This window comes from Pelophylax lessonae (assembly GCF_965119305.1).
Source record: "Pelophylax lessonae genome assembly, chromosome: 1".
NCBI lineage: Eukaryota > Metazoa > Chordata > Amphibia > Anura > Ranidae > Pelophylax > Pelophylax lessonae.
In genome coordinates, this window is record NC_138768.1 from 372,179,545 (window position 1) to 372,207,233 (window position 27,689).

Consider the following 27,689-nt stretch of genomic DNA (forward strand, 5'->3'; position numbering starts at 1 on the left):
ATTTGTATGCAATCAGGCCAGCCCTTCCACTACATAGTTGGAGGTAAATCTAAGGAAATCTAACAACAAAAGTTGTATAGTGTGTATCCAGCCTTAGTGACACCAATACTGTTATCAGTGCTAAAAACACTGGCAGGGAAGGGGTTAACATCAGGGGCGATCAAAGGGTTAAATGTGCTCCTGACTGTGTGGGGGATGCTTTGGCTGGTGGGGGAAGACAGATCTGTGTTCCTGTATAGCAGAAACACAAGATCTCCATCTTCCCTTCTCACAGAACGGTGGTCTGCCTTGTTTACATAGGCTGACTGTCGTTCTGCCTCTCCTGAGAATGACTGCGGGGTGGCGGCAAACATCGGGTCCGCCGTACCCGCTGAGTGGCTCTCGCTGTGTCCAATCAGAGCGGGAGAGGGTTGCTGGCGGTGCGCGTTCCCCAGACCCATTGCAGGAAATCACGTACAGGTACATAATTTTGCGCAGGAGGGCCGCCCTGCCGCAGTATATCTGCGTGGGGCGGTCCAGAAGGGATTAAAGTGGGATTTTCCCCATTTTGTATATAGTGAGGGTTATAACTAGTGACTGACCGATATAGTTTTTTAAATGCCGATACCGATATTTTGGTCATCGGATATCGGTATAGGTCGATATTTTCAGACATGTAAAAAAAAAAAAATATTTTTTTTCTAAAAAGGTACTCCTTGTGGAGGGATCTGGGGGTCTAAAATACCCCAAACCCCTCCTCGGCACTGAAAAGCATTCAAAACGCCAAGTTAGGCTGTTTTGAATGCTGTCAGTTTTTTTAATTCGGCGCCAAGTACCCGGAAGTGATGTCATAACATCACTTCCGGGTTTTTTTTTTACATGGAGACCGGCGAATGCGCACTTGCGGCAGGGATACCAAGTTTCAAGGGGACACATCTTCATGCTACACCGGGTCTTCTCTTCGGCGGTAGCGGTGGAGGTAGGATGGCCGGATCTCCATCTGTGTCCCATTTCGGGGACTTCCCTTTACTTCCTGTCCCATAGCCAAACAGGAAGTGAGAGGAAATCTCTGCAAATAAGGGAATTCCTTGGGGTCCCCCAGATCTAGTGTCTCCCACTGGAAGATTTCCCCTCTATTACTGTTCTAGGGACAACCCAAAATGTGGGATTTTCTTTTACTTTCAATGGTAAACAGGACAAATAGAGAGGGTGAATCTCCTTAAATGGGGGTACAGACCGCAATAAAAACTGACTGGGGTTCTAATCCACCTCCACTCTATCAAAAACTAAAAACTTTTTAGTTTTACTTTAATCCTTTTATTGAAGTGGGATCTGCCTTTCCTGACATTCTCCCAGGTTATAGCCCACAGTAGATTGTGAAAAATGCAGAGCAGAAAACCTTTGAAGAGTCCAGAGTGATGAAATGTGCCACAGGCAGATGAAGTATGTTCACAGAAGAGGGGAAAAAAGAGGAGCACAAAGTTCTGCCAACTGCACCAAGATAGGGAGCGCTGATTTAGGGCCTGTAAGGAAATGTTTGGAGTTGCTGCTGTCTTCTACAAATAGGCCTTTTACATAATACTACATTGCACACAGACTATGCAAAGGTTTTAGTTGGAATTTTTAAATAACTGGTTTTACACCAAATGCAGTTCTCTGCTCTTTTTATAATCCACTGCAGGCTGTAACCTGGGACAGTGTCAGGAAAAGGCGGATCAGACTTCAATTAAAAGATGAATCATTTTTGATTTGAAGCTCCTACGAGATTTTTTTAACCTTTCCCTAAACAGAATAATAGAGGGTTTGGCAAGTGCATTTTCAGTCTTAGGAGGGCATACACACAAGTTGAATTGTCAGCAAAGAGTCACAACAAAATGAGGAATCACTGGCGGTGAAGAAAGATTGAATTTGGTTTTTCACATTAATGGACTTACTCATCACATTTTAATTTGACTCACAGACACAACTATGTACTGTGGTTGTAATTAGATTGTTTGCATGCATATTATTTCAGATCATGGTGGTGGGGGTTGAGAGTTAACGGGTAGTCCTGTATCAAATTTTGCACTTGCTATCATAAATCAGGAGGGCTTGACACAACTGTATGCAGCTGCTTGGTGTTAATCATTTTATTTTAAGTTGTAGAGTTAACGCAGAAAATTTATTTTTTTCAATCTCATATTACTAGCTCAATCTGGGTTCACACTTATGCAATGCGAATGGGTGCGATTCTCATGCAGATTTTGGCTGGAGTTCAGTGCGATTTTGCATTGCGATTTGTGCTAAAGACAGTGTGACTGTAATAAAAATTTAATGCGTTTTTTATAGGAAAGGGCGCAGTTGCAATTTCTGCGAGGGGGGAAATACCGTATGTAAAAATCTACAGAGAAAAAAAACAGTATTCGCTCACATCTGAACACAAGATGCAATTTCATGTCGGTTTCCATTGATGTCTAAGGAGAGGAAAATCGCACTGCAACACAGGACCCTTTTTGTTGCCGCATTGCATTTGCATAGCAATTGCAACGCATAAATGTGAACGACCGTCATTGAACACAACTTGATTTTGGATGACATGCGAATCTAAGCATTTTGTAGCGCATCAAATTAGCATCGGTGTGAACTTGCACTAAAAAGGGTTAGTTCACCTTTAATTACATTTCAAAAAAATAAAAAAATACCATATGCATTCGTTTTGACTGTTACTTGAAATGCTGCCCCCATTTTTAACCACTTCAGCTCTGGAAGGTTTTACCCCCTTAATGACCAGGCCCTTTTTTGCTATTCGGCACTGTGTTACTTTAACGAAAAATTGCGCGGTCGTGCAACGCTGTACCCAAATACAATTGATGTCCTTTTTGTCCCAGAAATAAAGCTTTCTTTTGGTGGCATTTGATCACCTCTGCGGTTTTTAGATTTTGCGCTATAAACAAAAAAAAGCGACAATTTTGGAAAAAAAAAAAAAAACACAAAATCTTACTTTCTGCCATAAAACATTCCCAATAAAAAAATCTTTAAAAATCAAAATCAAATTTTTTTTATCAGTTTAGGCCAATTTGTATTCTGCTACATATTTTTGGTAAAAAAAAAAAAATCCCAAAAAGCATATTTTAATTGGTTTGCGCAAAAGTTATAACGTTTACAAACTACGGGATAGAGTTTTGGACTTTTTATTTTATTAGTAATGGCGGCAATCTGCGATTTTTAGTGGGACTGCGACATTGCGGCGGACAGATCAGACCCCTAACTGCCATTTTTGACACTTTTTGGGGACCAGTGGCATTAATACAGAAATCGGTGCTAAATAATATGCACGGTTACTGAATAAATGACACCGGCAGGGAAGGGGTTAACACTGGGGGTGATCAAAGGGGTTAATGCATGCCTAAATATGCTTACTGAAACTCCTGATCTCTCTCTGCCTGTGTGACAGAAGACTCGCCTGCTTTTTTTACACGAGCAGGCGGGTCTTCTGTCAGTTTCTCTGACGATTGAGGGAGGCCGGTGTCGATCGTCGCTGCTCCACTCGCGTGCCGCCGAGATCACGTGCACAAAATCATGTAGTGTAGTGGGCGGTTGTCAACTGGTTAAAAATGATTCTTACTTTTGGGGACACCCGAGCTGAGCTTCAGCTCTGTGTATCCATTCAGACACAGAGCTGCTGTTTTGCCTTGCCCCCTCTCTCTTTTGATTGGCTGACTGAGTTTGAATGACAGCAGCAGGAGCCAATTGTGTTGCGGCTGTGTCTTCAATCAGGAGGGAGAGTCCTGGACGGCTGAGGCATTTGTGGACATCGCTAGATAGAGATGGGCTCAGGTAAGTATTAGGGGGGCTGAGGGCTGCTGCTGCACACAGGCTTTTTATCTTAATTCATAGAATGTATTAAGATAAAAAAACTTCTGACCTGACAACCCATTCGAAAAGTAGGAATCAATTTTATAAAAAGGGAGGACAGCATTTAATGGGTAGAGAAAGTTATTAAAGATGAACCAACTTTAAATGTTCTTACCTATAGTATTAATTCAAGTGCTGTATGAGAAAATTAGTATACAAGTAAAATACTGGATCATGGAAATAAATACTTCTAAGTCAATTTAAAGAAGCAAATTCAAAGTACAGTATTTTGTAACTAAATCAATTTTTTTTTCATTCTTTATGTTGTCACAATATCCAAAAACGTCCTTGTATATTTGTGCAAAGTTTCAGTGGTATGTTTCTATTAGGCTCCATTCACACCAGCACGACTTGTCAGCCTGACAAGTCGCGCTCCCTCGCAGTCCATTGACCGCTACAGGACCCGTTCTAATAGGAGCGACACAAGTCACTCCGACTTAGAAAAAGGGTCCTGTACTACTTCGGGGCGACCTCGGAGCGACTTGCATAGACTTCCATTATGTGAAGTCAATACAAGTCGCTCCGAAGTCGTGGTGCATGGGAATGCACAAGTTGCCCCTGAAGTAGTACAGTGTCGTGCCGCCCCAGTGTGAACCGAGCCTTAGCATTCAAACATAGGCAAGAAATATGAAACCAATTTACTTTAACTTCATTAAAGCCATAGTATCTTTATGCATTAAAAAAGTGATGATGAGGCTAAAGGTAGTGATAATGGCCTAATATTAGCCCAAAGTAATGATATTGTACTGATAATGCTTGCTGAAAAAATCATGGTGACAGTTTTTCTGAACGTGCCAGTTAAGCTGCCGGTAAATAAACCTTGCTGTTGGTTTCATTTTTTATTAAAGTGGTTCTAAAGTTAAAAGGCTTTATACCTTAATGCATTAAGATAAAAAAAAAACAAAAACACAAACCTTTCAGTAGCTGTCCCTCCCTTCCTCAATACTGAGGTGTCCTTTTATGAAACCAAGATGAGCAGTGATCCTGCTGATCACAGCTCATCTCGGATCATTATTGGTTTATGAAACAGAGATGATCGGGGGAGAACATGTTCTCCGCTGATCATCTCTACACACGGAGAATCTGTCATTGACAGACACAGAAACGGCCAGGTTATAAATCTGCGATCTCCACACTTCACTGGTGATCTGTGCCAGAATTCACACTCCCGGATTCACCAGCCTGGAGGAGGTGAATCGGGGAGAGAAGACAGAATCGGGGGAGAACTGAGGGGGAAGAAGGAAGATTATCGACATCCTTCTTCCTCGTTCCGACCCCCCAACACAGTAATCATGTTCCCCTGCCATATTTATGTGTATATATATATATATATATATATATATATATATATATATATATATATAGATATATTATATATACATACACACACATACATATATATATACATACATACATATATATATATATATATATATACATACATACATACATACACACACACACACACACACACATATATATATATATATTTTTATGTTGGGGCACTAATTTATTTATTTAACATTAGTGGGGGTCGAACACACGTGTACTCAGTGGTGATAATCTATCACTGCTTATTAAACGGGCACCAGTGATTTTCTCGTACTTCAATTTCGCTTTGTCTCACGAGATTACAGGCGCCCATTCATTTGTACACAGATCTCGGCCGTTCTCAGAGGAAACCCTTCTCCTCTGTTCACCCTGTGAGAAGTGAAGTTATCCACCTCATAAACAGGGTGCCAGAGGTGATAATTTTCCTCGGAGAACTGCCGGGAAGTGAACAGTGAAAAAAATTCACAGTTTCATGAATGTACACCTTAGTGTAGTGTAGTGTATTGATCCAGTGCTGTGCCTGTCTGGCTCTTTCTCCCTGGTCTCCCAGGGCAGATTTGTCAATCAAATCAAATCAGGTTAGGCCAGTGATGGCGAAACTTGGCACCCCAGATATTTTGGAACTACATTTCCCATGATGCTCCACTACACTGCAGAGTGCATGAGCATCATGAGAAATGCATTTCCAAAACAGCTGGAGTGCCAAGGTTAGCCATCACTGGGTTTTTGACGGAGACAAACCACTCTGTGTGTGTCTATAGACACACACACAGCCCGGCTCGGAAGTGTTCCCCGCTCGTGTACCACCATTGGAAACATATTCCTATGGTGGCACATGGAGAATGAAGAGCCAACAGCATCAAAGGGGGACCCCAGAAGAGGCGTTTTGGGGGCCGCTCTATGCAATACATTTGCACATAGCAGGTAAAACTTTACAAATTTGTTAATTCAGAATCACCAAGTTCATGAAGGCATGTCACTAAGAGATAATACTCTAACGTTAATGGCAAAAGTACATATAGAAAGACTGTAATGTTAACCTGGAATGTCTTCTAAATACACTGGCTCTGGGCTGGTCTCTGGAACCACTGGGCTTATACTAAGAGGAGCAGGGCTCTCAGCTCTGTTCACCACTTTAAAAGGAGTAGGCATGGCTCCCATTTTGGTCAGTCGGTTGGGTGGATCCTCCTTAGAGCTGAAAGACAGAATAAAAAGGTCATCAAGGCCAGAACTTCAATGGCAGTTTTTACTACAGCAGCCATTTCCACTTTGTGGCAATCCTTCGTCACACTATGGTGCTGGAAGAATAACATTACTTACATGTTTTTTTCTTTTAGCTTCTCATTGGAGGAATGAGAGTCTGAGTAGTGCAATTTCACATCCTCCACAGGGGAGCCAGAATGATTGGACTCTATCTCAGAAATATCTGTTGATACAGTAAACAAAAATGCTTTCAGATTAACAAAAATATGATTAACAACTACAACAGACTTTAGAATCATGTTAGATGATTCACACAGGATCAGCAGCAGAATCACCAAGATAATTTGTGAGTTACTCTTTTGCCAATTTGAAATGCTGCCTAAATGCACGTCAGAATGACCACGGAGGGAATGGAATTTTGTAGGTCGGGGCAACAAGGAAGAGACTCCATAAGAAAAAAGTAATCTCTTAAGAGTTCCTGGATATGATCCTTAACTGAAACAGTGCACTTTATTGCCTCTCTCACCTATGATCTTCTAATATCTACTGGAGTGAAGCATAGTTGCCAACATTTTAAAAAAAATTCCAGGGACACCTTTCATGCTGTGTGCACAGCAAGCCATTTAATAAGAGGTGGTGCATTCATTTAAAAATGGACGTGGTTCTAAAAGAGCAATATCAATATCCTATTAACCACTTAAGCCCCAGAAGATTTTACCCCCTTCCTGACCAGGGGGTATTTTGCGATTCGGCACTGCGTGACTTTAACGCACAATTGCGCAGTCGTGCGACGCTGTACCTAAACGAATTTGACGTCCTTTTTTTCCCACAAACAGAGCTTTCTTTTGGTGGTATTTGATCACATGTGCGATTTTTTGATCATGCGCTATAAACAAAGAAAGAGCGTCAATTTTGCAAAAATAATATTTTTCACATTTTTTTTTGTAAGAAATTCCCCCCCCCCAAAAAAAAAAAATGTAAAAATCTAAATTTTTTACATTTTCGGCCAATTTATTTTATGCTACATATGTTTGGTAAAAAAAAAAAAAAAAAAAAAAATTGCAAAAAGCATATTTTGATTGGTTTGCGCAAAAGTTATCGCGTTTACTAACAAAAGGGAAAGATTTTTGTCATTTTTGTTGTTTTTTTTTTTTAAACGAGTAATGGCGGCGATCTGCGATTTTTTTGCGGGACTGCGACATTGCGGCGGACAGATCGGGCCCTTGACTGACATTTTTGACACTTTTGGGGTTACCAGTGACATTACTACAATAATCAGTGCTATACATATGCACTGTTACTGTAAAAATGACACTGGCAGGGAAGGAGTTAACTGTATTGGAGAGGGAGGGGTTAAGTGTGTCCTAGGGGCGTGTTTCTAACTGTGATTGGACATGGCTACTGGTGTAAGAACAGAGATCAAAACGGTCCTACATAGTAGAACCGTCTGATCTCCATTTTTACACAGGGGAGAATGACAGGCGGCTTTGTTTACATTAGCCGCATGCCTTTCTCCCTTCCCAGCGAACAATTGCGAGTGACCGGCGGACATTGGGTCCGCCGGTCACACGCACTAACTTGTTAGGGAACGAGCCGGGGCGGGCGCGCCCGCTATTGGCTCACAAGCGAGTGACAGGCTAGTGACGTACCAGTACGTCACTTTGCCTGGCCGGGGCTGACCACCGCAGTATATGTACTTGCGGCAGTCGGCAAGTGGTTAAGCAAATTCATTCTAAAATACTGTATACACTAAAAGATTTAAAAACAGTTACTTAACGCAGGACCGTGCATTCACTATATCTGGTCTCCCACAGTACACAGAACATGGAAATGTAATATTTTAGTAAGTATAAACTTCTAAATACCTTTTCTCATCAGCAGTATACAGCAGTCTTGTGACTTCTATCAGTGTCTGGTTAACCACTTAAGCCCCAGCCCTATTTCGGACACTTTTTGTTTACAAGTTAAAACTAGTATTTTTTCCTAGAAAACTACTTAGAACCCCCAAACATTATATATATTTTTTTAGCAAAGACTCTAGAGAATAAAATGTCGGTCATTGCAAAATTTTTTGTCATGCGGTATTTGCGCAGCGGTCTTTAAAAACGCCATTTTTTTGGATAAATTTTGAAAAATCACTTTTTACTGCATTTAAAAAATACTAAACAGTAAAGTTAGCCCATTTTTTTGTATATTGTGAAAGATGATGTCACGCTGAGTAAATAGATACCCAACATGTTACGGTTTAAAATTGCGCCCCCCCGTGGGATGGCAACAAACTACGGTCAATAGAGATCTCAATCTGCGACGCTTTAAATTTATTTAACGGTTACCAGTTTAGAGTTAGAGTGTAGCTCTTTTTTTTAAATTATTGCCCACGCTCTGGCGATCGCGGCGATACCTCACATGTGGGGTTTGAACAGCGATTTAATTTGCGGCTCGACTTGCGCATACGTTTTTTTCGTGCGCAAGCTAACGGTGACGGGGGCGGCTAAATTTTTTTTTTCCTATTTATTTTTTATTTTTTTTAAACTTTATTACAGTTTAAAAAAAAAAAAAAAAATCTGATCACTTTTATTGCTGTCACAAGCAATGTAAACATCCCTTGTGACACCAATATGTAGTGACAGGTACACTTTATGGAGGGATCGAGGGTCAAAGACCCTAGACCCCTCCACTACACTTCCCTGTATGCAAAACGCCGAAAACGTCATTTTTGCATACAGCCGTTTTTCAAAACTGCCGCCTTTTGCAGCACAGTAACCCGGAAGTGACGTCATGGACGCCGCCTCCGGGTTACGTCATCGGAGACCCGATCGATGCCGTTTCCGGCATTCATCGGGACTCCATCCGTCCCGAGCCGCATCGGTCGTTACTGACGGAAAGCCGACCGTCGGCTTCAAACCACGGTACTCTAGCTAGAGGCATCATCCCGGTATAACCCCGCAAAGTCTGCTGACGTTAATTTACGTCAGTTTGCGGTAAGTGGTTAAAGCTTGTAGGATGAGTTTTAATTTTCCTCTGACTGACCTATGAGGCTGCATGACCCCTGACCCTCTGTCTAAATACTGTTGATTGGCCCTGTGCTGATCACATGCACCCTCCCAAGAAAAAAAAAAAAAAGCTCTCTAGCAATACACACCAAACTGAGCATGTGCAGAGTGCCCCCAAGGCTCTGTACTGTCAGGAGTTGGATTGGAGACTGAGAAAGAAGTGGTGGATCAAACTGTCTTTTTACATTACAGGATTAAACCCTTAGGTTCCACAGTGAGTACAACAAGCATGCTTTACAGCATATACAGGCACAAGATTTTATTGTTGTGGGTTTAGTGACACTTTAACAAAATAAGGAAAGGGGAAATGGCCCATGGGACTTTAAATGAGGTGTGTACCTATGACTGGAAGTAAAAAATGAAAAACAAATGAAATAAAATAAAAAAGTAGCTTTTATTGCAGTAAATTAGAAGTGCATAAAATATCTGATAGTAAATCACATAATATATAAATCATAATGGTACAGTATATCACAGTCTCACCAATATGTATGCTCGCTTCTTCAGAGCAAATGCATAAGAATTATGTCTAAAAAGAGAGAGACATGCCCCCTCCTACTATATTCATCCGTCATCCATCTACCATGGGCTCCCCTGTTGGCTTGGTCCAGTTGGACCCTTCAGCTCCCGGGTCAGGCATTCCCCATCGCCGCCTCAGATAACCCATTACGATTCCAGATACATTGGCCTGTAAGTATTTGGCACTCCTCCCGAGTCCCTCATATTTACAGAATACTTTTTCATATATATTTTTCATTGATTTTTGCTACTTTTTTGTTTTTTTTTGTTTCTCCAATATATGCATGTCTCTCTCTTTTTAGACATAATTCTTATGCATTTACTCTGAAGAAGCGAGCGTACAGCTCGCGAAACGCGTAAGTTCAAGATGCACTATACTCATTTACTATGATATATGTATTTATGACTATATTAGTGAGACTGTGATATACTGTACCATTATGATGTATATATTATGTGATTTACTATCAGATATTTTATGCACTTCTAATTTACTGCAATAAAAGCTACTTTTTTATTTTATTTCATTTGTTTTTCATTTTTTACTTCCAGCCATAGGTACACACCTCATTTAAAGTCCCATGGGCCATTTCCCCTTTTCTATGTATGCATCGGGATGGGAGGTGTGTTACTGATGTTACCAGACCATATACCCCCTTTTTTTCTTTAACAAAATAAGGACATAAATATAGCTAAAGATGGTATGTTCATTAGGAAAACAATTACTTTGAATATATGAATTTGTTTAGCTAGCTACAACTAGTAAGCTGGCTGTACAAGAATCCTGCTGAATCAGCTACAATTTGAGCCATGGGTGGCCCTATTGACACGACCTGGCTCAAGCGATTTCTACACTGTCCATTAATGTGGGGGACCTTACACCAGCCCCCAACGTAATGCAGATTTCTACACTGACCACCAATGCAAGAAGGGACCTTACAGTGACCACCAATGTAAGGAAGGACCCTACACTGACCACAAATGTAAGGAGGGACCCTACACCGATCACCGATATACCGGTATATTTTGCACTGACCAACAGTGTAACGGGGGGCTTTCGACCCTGATCAACAATGTAATGATGGATTTCTACACTGGCCAACAATGTAAACGGGGGATTTCTATACTGATCACCAATGTATGGGGGATTTACTTTGACCAGCAATGTAAAAGAAGCATTTACACTAAACCACCAATGTAACAGGATATTCTATACTGACAATCAATTAAATGGGGAATTTACAATGACTATCAATGTAAGGGGGGGGGGGTGTTTACACTGACCACCTATGCAATGAAGAATTTTACAGACCGCAAAAAATAAATAAAAAAGGGGATTAAAAAAATACAGTCCCTACCTCCTATGTCAGAGTCACTGTCGTGCACAGAAGGAATGTTAATCAAAGTTTGTTGGACATCTCTCTGCACCACCAGCTGTAGTTTTCCTCTTGACTTCTCAATCAACTTCCGTGCATCAGCTAAGGACATGTTTTCTGTCACAGTGCCATTGATCTATTATAGAAAAGAAATACGTTATTAAGGACAGTGATAGTAGCAATATTAGTTTATCATTTTACCTTCATTTTTACTGGGCAGCCACAAGATATAACTTTGAGTAACCCAACAAAGCCTCATTTGAACATATCAGAGAGAATTTACTCGTGGAATGGGTAATTTAAAAGGTGGGTGTTGTGATTCATAGTTTAAAGAAGGCTTGGTCTTGTTCTTTTTTAAGTAACAGTTGTTTATTAGTTGAAGAAAAGGTAAAACTGTAATGTAGTCAAAGACAGCAAAGTACAGGGAAAGATGGAATGTCAACCTTAACCTTATACTGGACATTCTGGACAGAGCAGATGTGGAACTAATTCATTTGCAAATATGATACAAAGAGATATACAGTGGGTACGGAAAGTATTCAGACCCCCTTAAATTTTTCACTCTTTGTTATATTGCAGCCATTTGCTAAAATCATTTAAGTTCATTGTTCTTCCTCATGAATGTACACATAGCACCCCATACTGACAGAAAAACACAGAATTGTTGACATTGTTGCAGATTTATTAAAAAAGAAAAACTGAAATATCACATGGTCCTAAGTATTCAGACCCTTTGCTCAGTATTTAGTAGAAGCCCCCTTTTGATCTAATACAGCCAGGAGTCTTTTTGGGAAAGATGCAACAAGTCTTTCACACCTGGATTTGGGGATCCTCTGCCATTCCTCCTTGAAGATCCTCTCCAGTTCTGTCAGGTTGGATGGTAAACGTTGGTGGACAGCCATTTTTAGGTCTCTCCAGAGATGCTCAATTGGGTTTAAGTCAGGGCTCTGGCTGGGCCATTCAAGAACAGTCACGGAGTTGTTGTGAAGCCACTCCTTCGTTATATTAGCTGTGTGCTTAGGGTCATTGTCTTGTTGGAAGGTAAACCTTCGGCCCAGTCTGTTTTTGTCCAGGATATCCCTGTACTTGGCCGCATTCATCTTTCCCTCGATTGCAACCAGTCGTCCTGTCCCTGCAGCTGAAAAACACCCCCACAACATGATGCTGCCACCACCATGCTTCACTGTTGGGACTGTATTGGACAGGTGATGAGCAGTGCCTGGTTTTCTCCACACATACCGCTTAGAATTAAGGCCAAAAAGTTCTATTTTGGTCTCATCAGACCAGAGAATCTTATTTCTCACCATCTTGGAGTCCTTCAGGTGTTTTTTAGCAAACTCCATGCGGGCTTTCATGTGTCTTACACTGAGGAGAGGCTTCCGTCGGGCCACTCTGCCATAAAGCCCCGACTGGTGGAGGGCTGCAGTGATGGTTGACTTTCTACAACTTTCTCCCATCTCCTGACTGCATCTCTGGAGCTCAGCCACAGTGATCTTTGGGTTCTTCTTTACCTCTCTCACCAAGGCTCTTCTCCCCCGATAGCTCAGTTTGGCCGGACGGCCAGCTCTAGGAAGGGTTCTGGTCGTCCCAAACGTCTTCCATTTGAGGATTATGGAGGCCACTGTGCTCTTAGGAACCTTAAGTGCAGCAGAAATCTTTTTGTAACCTTGGCCAGATCTGTGCCTTGCCACAATTCTGTCTCTGAGCTCTTCAGGCAGTTCCTTTGACCTCATGATTCTCATTTGCTCTGACATGCATTGTGATCTGGAAGGTCTTATATAGACAGGTGTGTGGCTTTCCTAATCAAGTCCAATCAGTATAATCAAACACAGCTGGGCTCAAATGAAGGTGTAGAACCATCTCAAGGATGATCAGAAGAAATGGAAAGCACCTGAGTTAAATATAGGAGTGTCACAGCAAAGGGTCTGAATACTTAGGACCATGTGATATTTCAGTTTTTCTTTTTTAATAAATCTGCAACAATGTCAACAATTCTGTGTTTTTCTGTCAGTATGGGGTGCTATGTGTACATTCACGAGGAAGAAGAATGAACTTAAATGATTTTAGCAAATGGCTGCAATATAACAAAGAGTGAAAAATTTAAGGGGGTCTGAATACTTTCCGTACCCACTGTATGTAGAGAGAGCTGTAGAGGAATGGATTTTATGGAGGTGTTTGTGCGCAGGCTGTGGTAGAGCAGGTAGTGGATATGAAAACAAGAGTTGCTGAAGGAGTAGATAAAAGCAGGCATGAATTTATTCTTCATAGTTTCATAGTAACTGCATATATTAGCGCTAGCCAGAGTGTGGAGCACAGTATGTAGGGCGTAACTTTTGCATGCTAGAGAATATAAATGCTTTGGATAGTTGCTGAAGACAGGAAATGGAAGGCATGTAGTAGAGATTGAAGACAATGGAGAGAGGAAAAGGGCCTGTAAGAGGAGCCTAGCTTACTGTATAGTAAAACAGTGTGAAGAATGGGTGCAGAAATTAGGGTGGGATCCAAAAACAACAGGGATATGCAAATCAGGGACAGAGTGCAGATACATCGAAAGGAGCAAGCATTATGGACAAAGATCATATACATGCACTGAGAATATACCCGAGGGATTAAAACATGAGAGAGAAAGGATGAAGTGTGTGCTGACAGTATGGTAAAAATATGGGGAAAGATGGACCATGGAGAGAGCCAAGACACAGGGGTATGCAGAGTATATAGGGAAGCACTTTTTTCTGTCCTAATATGTGTCAACTATGACTGTGGGAAAAAAGGACATGGACACTGCTCCCATATGTGCGTAGGTGAAAACATGGACATGGGCACCTGACTATAGAGAAGCTTTCAGCTAAGGTGTAAGTATGTATGGTGTATGTGTAATGTGTACATATGTATGTATGTATGGTGGCTTAAACCTTCCAGCAGTAGACTCTAATGTTGCAATTAAAATGTACAGTACATATATATCTGGACACCGGGACAAATTGTATTTTTTTTTTTTTTAGGTATTTACCAAAACATATTCACACTTTAGTTATTTAATGGATATGGGCTGAAAGTGCACACTATGTACATCCAAAATCGGAGGAAAGTTTTAGAAACTACGGCTCTTAAGAATAGCCACCCCCCCCCCTTTTTAAAGGGACCAAAAGTAATTGAACAATTGAATCATAAGCTGTTTAATGGCCAGGTGTGGGCTACGCCTTTGTTATTTCTTCATCAATTAAGCAGGTAAAAGGTCTGGTGTTGATTGGTATTTGCATTTGGAATCTATTGCTGTGAACCTACATCATGCGTTCAAAGAAGCTGTCCATGCATGTGAAACAGGCCTTTGTAAGACTTCAAAAACAAACTCAGCAACATTAGGAGTGGCCAAATCAACAGTTTGGTACATTCTGAGGTAAGAACGCACTGGTGAGCTCAGCAACACAAAAAAGCCTGGAGGTCCCCTGAAGACAACAGTGGTGGATAATCGTGGGATCCTCTCCCTGATTAAAAAAAAAAAAAAAAAAAAAAAAACAAACATTCACAACATCTAGACAAGTGAAGGACACTCTCCAGGAGGTGGGCATAGCATTTTCAAAGTCTACAATCAAGAGAAGACTTCACAAGAGCAAATACAGAGGGTCCACCACAAGGTGCAAACCATTCGTAAGCCTGTAGAATAGAAAAGCCAGATTAGACTTTGCCAAAAAACATCTAAAAAAGCCAGACCAGTTCTGGAAAAGCATTATTTGGACAGATGAAACTAAGATTAATCTGTACCAGAATGACCAAAGAAAAAAAAAGTGTGGAGAAGGCTTGGAACAGCTCATGATCCAACGCACACAATGTTATCTGTAAAACATGGTGGAGGCAGTGCGATGGCAGGGGAATGCATGGCTTCCAGTGGCACTGGGTCATCGGTGTTTTTTGATGATGTGACAGAAGACAGAAGCAGCTGGATGAATTCTGCAGTGTTTAGAGATATACTTTTAGCCCAGATTCAGCCAAATGCAGTAATGTTGATTGGGCAGCGCTTCACAATACAGATGGACAATGATCCAAAACACACTGCAAAAGCAACCCAGGAGCTTTTGAAAGAAAAGAAGTGGAATATCCTGCAATGGCCGAGTCAATCACCTGATCTCAACCCAATTGAACATGCATTTTACTTGCGGAAGGCAAAACTAAAGGCAGAGAGACTCCTAGAGAAAGAACAACTGAAGACAGCTGCCTGGCAAAGCATCAGAAAGGAGAAAACCCAGACTTTGGTAAGGTCCATGGTTTCCAGACTTCAGGAAGTCATTTACCCAATTACATTTCAGCCCCTGAAAATGGGGGGGGACTGTGTAAAAAAAAATGGTTGCATTTCCTAAAATTTGTACTTGATATTTATATTCAACCCCTGCACTTCAAATTAATTTAGATTGTTTCGTTTAAATTTTATTTTGGTGGCTTACAGAGCAAAAAGTATGAAAATTGTGCACGGGTCTACACATATCTGGACCTAACTGTATATTTTTGTCTAGGGAGCTGGAGCTTTCCCTTAGGCCTCATTCACAAAATATGCACAGAGCAGAAAAAATGATGGAAACTGATGCAGAGATTTCACTTGCAGAGACACAGTTTACATCAGTTTTCATGCTTCTTTCAGTGAGTATTATACATGTTGCAGCTTCCAGTGTAGAAAAAATATGCATGTGATACTAGTGCTGTGGTGTGAACAGGGCACATAGAGAACAATTGTTTTTTTTGTGCCCTTGCAGAAGTTGTGCAGAAAAACTTGCGTCTTTGTACATGCGGTGATTAAGGTCTCAAATGTCAAGTATGGAGTTTGGGGTTATTGCCCATTTATACTTACCTAGGTGGATGCAGCATCGGTTAGATGCCGTCTCCCTGCGCCTCTGCACTAAGAACTGAGCGATCAAACATCGCTCAGTTCTGACAGCTCCCTGAGCAGAGAGCTGCTGACTGTCAGCAGCCCTCTGCTTTGCCTCCTCCTCACTCATTGGAACGCAGAGCTGTGGAGGGGCGGGGAGCGGCCGGCTCAGGCTCTCAGTGGTTCGCTGAGAGGCTGAGACAAGTGACAGTCCAGGCACCTGGCGGATCCTGACTCTGTGGTCATGATGACACGTTGCCTGGACTGACATCTGTGATATCAGGAGAGAGCGGACTTCAGACCGCTCTCTGCAAAAAACGGGTCACAGGAGAGCGGAACGAACTGCACTCCTGTGATCCATAGAAGATGTAAAGCCAAACGAGCTTTGGCTGTACATCTCCTTTAAAACAAAAGTACACAGTCGAAGCTTGTTTGGCTGTACTTTTTCTATGAAACACAGGAATGCAGTTCGTTCCTAAGCCCGCTGTCAACTGATGTCACAGAGCAGGTCAAGGCTGGGGAAAGATCACATCCATATGGTCGGGATCCACCTAGGAGCCTGGACAGGTACATGGAGCAGCCTCTCAGCCAAGCTGCTGAGAGCTTGAGCCAGCCGCTCCCATCCCCTCCACAGCCCACCCCTCCAGTGAGCGCTGGACGGGTAGAGCACAGAGCAGTGACTGAAAGTCCCAGCTCTTTGCTCAGAGCGGCGGGGCAAACTGAGCGATCAGCGGTGTTTGATCAGTTAGTTGGCAGCCTTAGAGACAGCGGGGGACAGATGCTGTATCCACCTAGGTAAGTATGATTTAAACAAAAAAAAAAATTCCATACTTCTTTTTGCAAGAGCGGACAGGAAACACTACATTTTTGCATGCGTTTTATATTTTAAATGACAGCAACAGTAATTTAAAAAGGAAAGTGGACTTCTACACTGTCACAAATATTCTAGAGTCACATGTAATGCAATCTGACTCTGAAATATGTTTTGTTACTAAAATATGAAGCTATGAAATTAGTTTCCATTTTCAGTATTATAGTAGTGTACCTTTCAAAATATTAACAGCACTACAATACAAGAGGGAACAAAAAAACATTTTTCTCTCGATGAATTGTAAGGAGTTGAACATACCATAAGTATACAGTATATCTACTCATAATAATTGTATTTGGTTTTTCAGTGGTAACCGTAAAAAACAATGTTAAGGTAGTCAACAGCATTTTTTATACCTCGCTACAGGATAGTCCTGCTGGCAGATATGTGTTGCCTTGCAAACACAGGTGGATAGGAGATCTTGTGGAGCAAATCTGACAAAGACTGCTGGAGCAGGTGGCCATGTTCTCCTTGTCACCTACTGAAAGGCTGATGCTGTTGTTTATTGTACATACAGTATACTGCACCCTTCCAACTTTTTCAGTGGCAACGAAGAGATAGCCCAGGATTTCAAGGAAAAACAGTAGACTTCTTGCATATTCTCTGGAAATGTCCCAACTGTTTGTGAGTACTATCAATATGACATATAAAACAACTATATCTCAAGTACTTCTTGTTTGTCCGTCTTATCAGAAGGACTACATAAAGAACTATATCCATCAAACATATGGATTTGTCTCTAGGCCTTTATTCTTGGCTCACATGCTAATGAAGTGGATATCTCCAAACCCTCCCAACTGTGGAAGAGTGGCGTAGTCAGGTAAACTCCATATTCCCAAGAGAAAAACAAATCTTCCCCATAGGGGATGTTCCCAGAAGTTTAACAAACTATGGGATCCATGGCTGTCTGTTCTAGGCTTAGCCCCATTGACCCTGGTCACCCAATAATTATCTCAAGGGTAAAATGTGACTGGGAGAGCAAGAAAATGCACAAGGCCAGGGTACCTGTGCAGAAGTATTTTAGACTAGTGTGACAAAGTATGTGGAGTTAACTGAACGGTTAAAGGGATGTACCTTGTGACAAGTGTTGGTTTAATGGTTTAATTTATGTTGATATAACTGATTTTGTAAAGCTAGAACTCACGACTTCTGTCTGCATTGGAACAACAATCATACACATCATCATAAACAATAGAATACCAAGATACTCACTTTAAGAACAATGTCTCCCTCATTCAAGCTTCCATCCCGTGTTGCTAAACCAACTTCTGTCATTTCCTTAATGAATATCTGGCTGCCCAGGCGCAAACCAAATTCTGTAAGAAATAAAATGGACATACCAATATAAATACATTCTAAGGATTCACAGGCCTATTTATGCAATAAAAACGCCAATATCCAGGCATTTTAAAAGGAGTTTTCTACTAAGTGGTTTCCCTCAGTAGAAGTGGCAGGCAGGGTCTCATTTCCTGAAGCCATAGCCAACATGCCCCTAAAATCTATTCATGTTTTTTTTGTCCCGAGATAAAACAATCTGCCAGCCTCAGACACAAACAGAAATCTAGATGGTTTCCCAAACACACTTTGTATGCATCTTAAGAAAACAATTCAACTAGTCCCAGACATCTGAAGCCCAATGGAGCAGGTTTTAAGTATTATAGTGACTGGATTTCCTGTGACTGGCCCTCTTTTGAAGGGGTGTTCCATTTTTTTTTCATAGTGAAAACATCCTTTCATCCTTCTAATGCAGCAAATGGGATTTTTGTACAAGCTCCAGGTGGGAAGATGAAACACCTCTAATCCTAGAAGGGAGACGTCAGCCAACAAAGAGTGCTGCAATGGAAGAACCCGGTCCAACTTGTATGTTCTCCCTGTGCCTGCATGGGTTTTACTTAGGTAGTTCTGGTTTCCTCCCACACTCCAAAAAGACATGCTAGGAGGTTAATTGGTAAAGTTTAAGAAAGGTGGCGGCACAACCAGAAGATATGTTCAAAAATACTTTAATACAAATCCAGAAGGGGAAAAAAAAATGACACACAGTCCAAAGATGCTCAGTAAACACATTTCACATTCTCGTGCTTACTAATGGGTAAGCACAAGAGTGTGAAACGCATTTACTGAGCACCTTTGGATAGTGTGTCATGTCTTTTTTCCTTCTGGATTTGTATTAAAGCATTTTTGAACATATCTTTTGGATGTGCAGCCACCTTTCTCTCGCTTTACGGATCAACTCTGGTTGCCCAACCAGGCAGGCACCCAGATCTTTACAGCAGTACAAGGGATCTCGCAGGCTGTTTGGAGCAGTGAGAACCCAGCTCTTTGTTACATAGGAGTTTAATTGGCTTCTGTCTAAATTGGCCCTGGTATGTACGAATGAGAGTTAGGGACCTCAGATTGTAAGCTCCTTGAGGACAGGGACTGAGGCTGCTGGGATCTAATAAATGATAATGTCATAAATTGATAAGGAAGACATTGAGCACCTGAGGATGTCCTTGTTTGCCCTTCTCCATCTGCACTGGGGTCACATTAACTGAATGAGGGAGGGTGACTGAGGGAGAGGAGAAACACCGGAATACTAGTCAGTACCAGCATGCAAAGGTGTATTAAATAAATCATCTCAAATGCTGGGTGTCTTACGCGTGTCGATGCGGCTGCATTATATAAAACCAATATGTTTCTTTTACATTTTAGAATGGGGTGCCTCAAGGATGTGCAAAATTTCGAAGGGGGCCTTGACTGAAAAAAGGTTGAGAAACACTGCTCCAATGACGGATGAGAAATCATCATATGCTTCCTGGCCATTAAGATGCTGATAAAAAAAAAAAAAAAAAAAAGGATATACAGCTGGCACTTTTGTTTTTCCTACTCTTTGTATGCATTTACAATGTAGAAAAAACTAGTAGAACAAAGAATTCTAAAAGAAGTATGGCCAAAGCTCAAAACACAGATGTGCAGGTGTGTATTTAGATCCAGGAGGTGCTTTGGTAGCCCATTCAGAATGACTGAACTGTCTTACTGCAATGCACATTAATGCAAAATAGCGTACAATGACACGCGTGTAGAACATTCCCTAATATGTGATCCCAGCCATAAGAGTCAGTCAAAAAGTGTAAAAGAAAATGTTTGCTTTGCCTGCCAATTGTGTGGTAATGCAACAAAAATAATAGAAAGGTTACAATATATACACATAGTAAAAGCAATGCATAAAGCCATTGAATAGAAAGTGATCTAGCATTTCAAAATGCTATAAATGCATTTCTTAAATGTAGGTCTCCTGGAGATAAGCTGATTCACCATATTCTTTTAGGATTTGAATAACTGAAGGGAGTCAATTTGTTTGGCTCTGAAAATCCAATGATTTTATGACTTGAATTATAAAATTAAATCACATCATATTTCAGTGTAAATAAAAATGGTTATCAAAATGTAAAAAATCTGCACATGTATGGAGGAAAAAATTGACATCTTTACCTTCATTCTTTTTCTTTTTGGCAAGGAGTACACTGACAGGCTTTTCCTGATCCTTTCGTGCTGCATGTCGGTGCGGTTCAGGTGACGGACTGTGGGACTGAAGTCTACGGTGAAGCACATCTTTCTCAATTCTGTAGTCTGTTTGGGATTTCTGTATACTTCCTCTTTCTGGGCTATAGTCCCCACTGTAACTACGCTCAAATGACTCTTCCCTGTCCACGCTTTTTATCCGATCTTTCCTATACCTGCGCTCTTCACTCAAGTCCCGATCAATGCTTCTACCTCTGCTGCGTTCCCGTCTGGAATGGTCATCCTCTAGATTTCGTTCTCTACTCCTTCCCCGGACATATTCCGGCTCCCTATCATAAGGCCTGCCTCTTTCCTGATCTTTTCCATAGCCTCGGTCTGGACTGGATTCCCTGCTGCGCCGGCCACTTCCACTTTGCCAGCTCTCGCTGTAACCACTGTATGCGCTTCTGCGGTCAAAATGTCCATCTTCATCATCAAGTGTGTCAAAAGCTCGAGGATCAGGCACAGGAGAAGGGGTCCGCCTTGATGCTGTAACTTGAACTTTCCGAGGTCTTTTTACCACCTATTAGCAAACCAAAGAGATGGTCAAAACATGATAAAAGTTAGACTAAGCATCCTAATAAAGAGAACGGCATTCTAAAAGTTGTCAGTTGCTTTTCTCCCACAGCAGCTGTGTATTTGAATCCGTTACAGGCTATTTTTTTTATTTGTATATTAAGCCCACGTAACAAAAAAAAAAAAAAAAAAAAAAATGGGATTTTTGACTTACAGGAAAATCAATTTCTCCGATGTTCATTGACAGGCACAGCGCCTGATATTTTTAACCATTGGGTTATACTGTCCCCTACAGGAGTAGGGCAAAAAAAATAATTAAAAAAAGGTCTGGCTATGCCCATGGGCAGTCCCAGGGGGTATACTCCCTCTCTCTGCTATAGGCACTCAGTTTAGTTACAAGCAGTATCAGGAGAATTACAACTCCACAGAGGGGTGGGTTCTGTGTCCGTCAATGAACAGCAGAGAAATGGATTTTAGGGAAAGTCAAAAATCCCATTTTCTCTTTCGTTCATTGACGGACACAGCTCCTGATAGTCTTAAAATTGGCACGTCCCAAAGCAGTGTAAAACATGAGGGGTGGGAACAGCGAAAAAGAAAATCTCAAGGCTAAACTATAGCCAACCAGGTAAACAGGAGTTCAACCAAACCAACTGAAGCCCACCTGAAAAAAACAATACACCCTCAAAGTGGATCAGGTCCTCTTAAACAGCAGCCTGCAAAACCTTGCGGGCTAAAAAAGCATCTGCAGATGCCAACAAATCCACTTTATAGACCTTTGTGACAGTGTGCACCCACGACCAGGTGGCCGCCTTGCAAACCTGCGTCACTGACGCCTGATGACAGAAAGCCAAGGAGGCACTGAGCGCCCTAGTAGAGTACACCTTGACAGGGAAAGGAGGAACCTGACCCCTGATGGAATAGGCCTGAATCACTGTCTGTCTGATCTATCAGTAAAATGGTCGCAGAGGAAGCGGACAACCCTTTACGAGGTCCATCCGTGAGCACAAATAGAGAGCCTGACTTCCTGAAAGACTTCGTAGCTGCCAGGTACACCCTAATTGCCGGGACCACATCCAAGGCATGCAAGGCAATTTCCGTTGGATGTTTAGGCCTGGGACACAGGGAAGGCAACACAATGTCTTCACGCAAATGAAAATCAGAGACAACCGTTGGAAGGAACGACGGACAGGGGCGAAGAACCACCTTATCCCTGTGAATCACCAGGTAAGGTGAACGACAGGATAACGCCGCTGATTCCGACACCCTGCGCGCAGAGGTGATAGCCACCAAAAAGGCCACCTTCTAGGACAGGGTAAGCAGGGAAACCTCCTGAAGATTCTCATAGGGAGGCTTCTGGAGGACCAAAAGCACCAAATTGAAATCCCAAGACGGCAACGGAGCCCGTCCTGGAGGAAGCAAAATGTCAAAGACAGCCTGAAGAAAGGTACGCACCAGGGAGTGTGTGGCCAAAGGTCATTGGAAGAAGACCGCCAAAGTTGACACCTGCCACTTGATGGTACTCAAGGCATATTTCTGTTTAACCCTCCGTTGAAGGAAGGTCAAGATCCGAGCCACCGAGAAGGAGCGAGGAAGAACCCCAAGAGACTCAAACCACGCAATGTACGTCTTCCATGTACAATGGTAGAAGTAGAATTCCCAACTTTCAACAGTGTAGGAATCACTGAGTCAGATTAACCCCCATCCTTCAGCATCTGCCAGTGACATGTCGAGCAGGATGGAAGATTGGTCCTTGGGACAGCAGATCCTCCCTGAGAGGAAGCTTCCAAGGAACGTCGGCGACCAGCCACACCAGATCGGCGTACCAAGTCAAGTCTGGAGCCACTAAGATGACCGGAATCCCTTTTGCCTCGATCCTGCATAGAAGTCTTGGCAGAAGCTTGAGGAGGGAAGGCGTTAATCAGACGATACTGACCCCATGGGGCCACCAGCGCGTCTGTGGTGTCCGCCAGAGAATCCCTTGGCCGAGCCACAAACCTCTGCAACTTTCTATTGAGCTGAGACGCCAACAGATCCAACTCGGGGGAGACAGTTGGTGAAACCCCTTCGAATTAAAGGACCACCCTCCTTGGTCCAACGCCTGCAGACCGAGTTAAATCCGCCTGCCAACTTTATACCCCGGGAATGTGTACAGCGGAGACGGCTGGAACTAACTTTTCACCTTAGAATGCCAGCTACCTCCAGAGCCGCCTGGACACTTCTTGTACCCCCTTAGTAATTGACATAAGCCACGGCCGTGGCATTGTTCCATTGAATGGGCACTGAACAACCCTTAAGACAATCCATCCAATAGTCCAAAGCTCGGAGTTCCAAGACATTGATCTGTAGTCTGGACTCCCCCAGTGCCCAGATCCCCTGAGCAGAATGCTTGCCGAGGACGCCTCCCCAGCCGGACAAACAGGCATCTGTGGTGACCACTGTCCATTACAAGGGGAGGAAGGATTTGCCCAGCCGAAGCGCCGGAGAACAAAGGCACCATATCAGGGACGCCTTTGTTCCCTGACTCAGCTGGATCGGATTGTCCAAAGACTGCAGAGTCTTGTCCCATTTGATCAGAATCTCCCTTGCAAGGACCTTGTATGGAACTGTGCAAACCGAACAGCCTTGAAGGTTCAGCACTCGCATGCAAGTCCGGAGGGATGACCATTTGCTGGACAACAGGAGACGAATTGTAGCTTGGTTGTCCAGAGGAAGGAGAACTCTGGCTAAGGCTGAGTCCAGAGTCAGGTCCAAATAGTCCAGCATTGTGGACGGAACCAGAGCAGAGCAATCCAGCAGAACTCTTGCAGAGTTCGTATTGTGATCTCAAGGTTTTCCACCAGAGCAGAAGGAGACTCTGCTCACAGAAGGAGATCGTCCAAGTAGCCCAGTACCGCGATCCCCCTTGGCGTAACAAGGCTAGCACTTTTGTGAAGACCCGAGGAGCAGAGGCGAAACCAAAGAGCAACGTCTCAAACTGATAATGCTCCTCTCCCACAGCAAAGTGGAGGAAACGCTGGGGACTAGCACATATTGGAATGTGAAGGAAGGCATCTGATGTCGATAGAGGTGAGGAAATCCCCCTAACGCAGGGATGCCACCATCTTTCAAATGGACTCCATTCTGAACTTCTGCATCCGCACAAAGCAGTTCAGCGCCTTGAGGTCCTTCCTGGGAACTGTAAACCGGTTTGAGTAAAAACCCTGAAAACGTTCTTAAGTCAGAACCGGGACACTCATCCTTTGAAGTACCAGGTCTTGTACCGCCCCAAACAGGCCCTGTAAGTAGTCCGGGGACAGGCGCAAGTTGGAAGGAAAGAACCTAGAGCAAAACTCGATCTTGTAGCCAGACAGAATGACTTTGTGGACCCACTTGTCTTGCACTAGGGAAGTCCACGGGTCTGGAAACAAGCGAAGACGTCCCCCCACCCCCGAAACGGGTGAGGGCGCACCACCTTCATGCTGAAGAAGCCTTGTCCATGAGTCTGGAGAAGCCCACTCTCGGCTTGACAGACCAGGTTCGTTTGGATCCTTCAGAGGAGGCCAAGAAGGCAGGCCCACGTCTACGAGGAGGTTCCCTGCCCTTAGTAGCCTGCGGAAGAAAAGTACTCTTCCCCCCGTGAGTCCCTATATGATGTCATTCAGGGTAGCCCCAAACAGACGATCTCCTTAAAAGGGAAGATCAGTCAAGGCCCTTTCAGCAGTTGAGCCAAAAGACACGCCGAAGGACCACTGCCAAAACAGAGAGCCGGCCCACTAAGGGAGCCGCATCTAAGGAGGCATCACAGATAAACTGCAGCCCTTGGACCAGCTGGTCTGCCAGTTCAGCAAAGACGGGGGGTGGGGGTGGGGGGTTGGGTGTTCTTCCTCCAGGTCAGGGCGTAAAAGCTTAGCCCACTCGGTCAGAGTTTGCGACACCAGGGCAATGGTGAAAACCGGCCTCAGTGCCGAACCAGCCAGAGTGTACATATTGCGGGCCACAGCCTCCGCCTACCGGTCAGCAGGATCCCTAAAGGCCGTAGACTCTTTAACCGGAATCATGGTTACCTTGTTTAATCTGGAAACTGGGAGGACCCATCACTGGTGGAACAGTCCACTTCTTAAGAAGTCTCATAGAGGTAATGGCTAGTAAAGCGCTTAGGAGCCCCACAGAGACGCTTTGGTCGTCCCCACTCTTTAGCGACAATTCCGTCAAAATAAGCAGGGAAAGGAAACATCTTTGCCACTCTGGATGGCTTGTGAGTGCCAAAGGGAACCTGCGCCTCCGTCGCAGCTGCATCCTCCATCTTCAAAGTCTCACGCACAGATACAATCAGTGCTTCCACCAGCGCCTTTTCGCGTACAGTTGCAGATGTGGAGGAATTATCCTCACTATCAGGATTCCGGGCGTGAGGTTGCAGACCCAGCAGGGTGACCCATGTCCGTGGCCGCCGAATCAGATTCAGGATCTGATGAGAAAGATGAGGCAGGGGGTGCTATTTGCTAGCACGTCACCTGAAAGTTACCTCCGCCTGGGACACAAAGGACTCCAGGACCGGCGTCAGTGTATTGATGGATGGTTGGGACCTGGAGGGCCCTGCAGCCTCAGAGAGGGGATCAGGTGGGGAGATGTGCTCCAAAGACTCCATGAAAAACCAGGGGGACCCCACAAAAAGTGTATAACACTGCAAGGGACAACCCCCACCGCGCTGGCAGCCCCACACGGTCAACGGGCACAAGCGATTCTCAGCAGAGAGGGAGAGGACCCCACCAGCCTCACCACCCAGCAGAAACAGGCACCTGCAACCACCAGGATAATCTGCACTACACGTGCGGCAGGAAGTGAAAGGATCCAAGAGTCAGCACCAGGGGATGAGGAGGGGCTCCCACCGCCGAAATCGCCGACCACAGGGCTCCACTGTCATGGTCGCCGCTATTTGCATTGGCAAAACACAGCAAAATGGCCGCCAGACTACACAAACACGGCCGCTGTGCATAGCAACGCACAGGCTACAACAAAATGGCGGCCCCACAAGGCTTACAGGGACCAAGGAGGGAAACCCGGCCCCAAAGGACAGACCCAGGCAGGACAGGGGGTCCTGGCAGGAGCCCCCCACCGGGTACAACTCCCCCCACACAGTTGATCGTCCAGGCGCACTCCTCTGGCCCCCCTCGCCAGCTAGCGCCCTGCCCCCACCCCAGGAGGTGGACCAGACCACCCAAACAGCCCCTGTGCTAAGAAGGGGAATTTTGGGGGGTTTGTGCTAGAAAAGGTAACATGGTATGGGGGGGGGGGGGGAAGGATGATCTGTGCTAGCAGGGACGATTAGGGGTATGTGTGCTAGGAGGTAAATTTGGAAGGGATTTGTGCTAAGATGGGGGAGAATTTATGCTGAGAGGGGGGAATACTTACCAGCTCAGTGCAGTGGTTTTGCACAGAGCAGCCCAGATCCTCCTCTTCTCGGGTCTCTTTGCTGCTCCTGGCCCCTCCCTCCTGCCGAGTGCCCCCACAGCAAGCAGCATGCCATAGGGACACCTGAACTGAGCCGCTGCTCTGTGTGTCCATTCAAACATGGAGCCGTGGTTTGGCCCCGCCCCCTCTCCCCCCTCATTGGCTCGATGACTTTGACAGCAGCGGGAGCCAAAGGCAACTGCTGATTTGCCTCAGCTAGTCAGGAGAGAAAGTCCCGGACAGCCAAGGCTCTAGGGACACAATCGCTGGATCGAGATGGGGCTCAGGTATTAGGGGGGGGGCTGCTGCACACAGAAAGTTTTTTTTATCTTAATGTATATAATTCTGCCTTTAGGACCACTTTAACTAAGTTTCCTGCACCATTATAATGGCTCAGGTAACTGTTGGGAGATACTGCCCAAACAACTTAGACATGGCATAGGATCACATCCCTCTCCATCTGCCTGTGCAACGCATACACTATACGAGAAGAGCGCCTCCAGGGTTACCAACCTGCCTGCTCCCGTTGAGATGAGCAGAGGAGGAAGGGGCCAGGAGGGCAAGGACAGGCAGAGAGATCAGAGCTTGTAGCTCCAGGTTCTCCTGCTGCGTCGGTCACAGTCAGATAGAACAGGGAACTTATTATTCCTGTTAGTTCCCCCAAAAGTAAAAAAAAAAAAAAAAGTGTATCTGTTGTCAGAGGTTTAGGTAGAATCAAAAAACAAAAATATACACTATTGTTTCTTAGCCCTACTACTGTTACAAACAAATGTACACATGTAAGGTATTAGCATAAACATCAGAAGTAGGACAGTTTATTTGGGATTTTTTTGGTGGTAGGGAATGGTAATGGGAAGAATAAACAGCTAAATTTTGGGATAGTTTTTCCTTAGATAGATATCCATTACTATTTACCACCAACTACAGACCAAATGTATCCAAAAAAAAACTATGGGGTTGATTTACTAAATCTGGAGTGCAAAATCTGGTGCAGCTGTGCATGGAAGCCAATCAGCTTCTAAGTTCAGCTTGTTCAGTAAGGCCCCTTTCACACAGGCGGACTGTTCAGATCCGCCTGTCCGTTTTTCAGGTGGATCTGAACGGATGCCCCATGCATCTCT

At 43.7% G+C, this 27,689-nt stretch overlaps 1 protein-coding gene across 3 annotated transcripts in view; it reads right to left on the minus strand.

Annotated features, from left to right (window-relative positions):
• The window catches only part of TJP2 (tight junction protein 2), a 186,385-nt gene that overhangs the window by 39,139 nt on the left and 119,557 nt on the right, over positions 1–27,689 (minus strand). For all 3 annotated transcript variants that reach the window (XM_082243994.1, XM_082243993.1, XM_082243992.1), the window contains 5 exons: positions 20,557–21,148; positions 18,298–18,401; positions 11,339–11,492; positions 6,526–6,631; positions 6,246–6,400 (listed from right to left, as the gene is read on the minus strand). In XM_082243994.1, the coding sequence (XP_082100120.1) occupies positions 6,246–6,400; positions 6,526–6,631; positions 11,339–11,492; positions 18,298–18,401; positions 20,557–21,148 (1,111 nt within the window). The remainder of the gene's footprint in view (positions 1–6,245; positions 6,401–6,525; positions 6,632–11,338; positions 11,493–18,297; positions 18,402–20,556; positions 21,149–27,689) is intronic.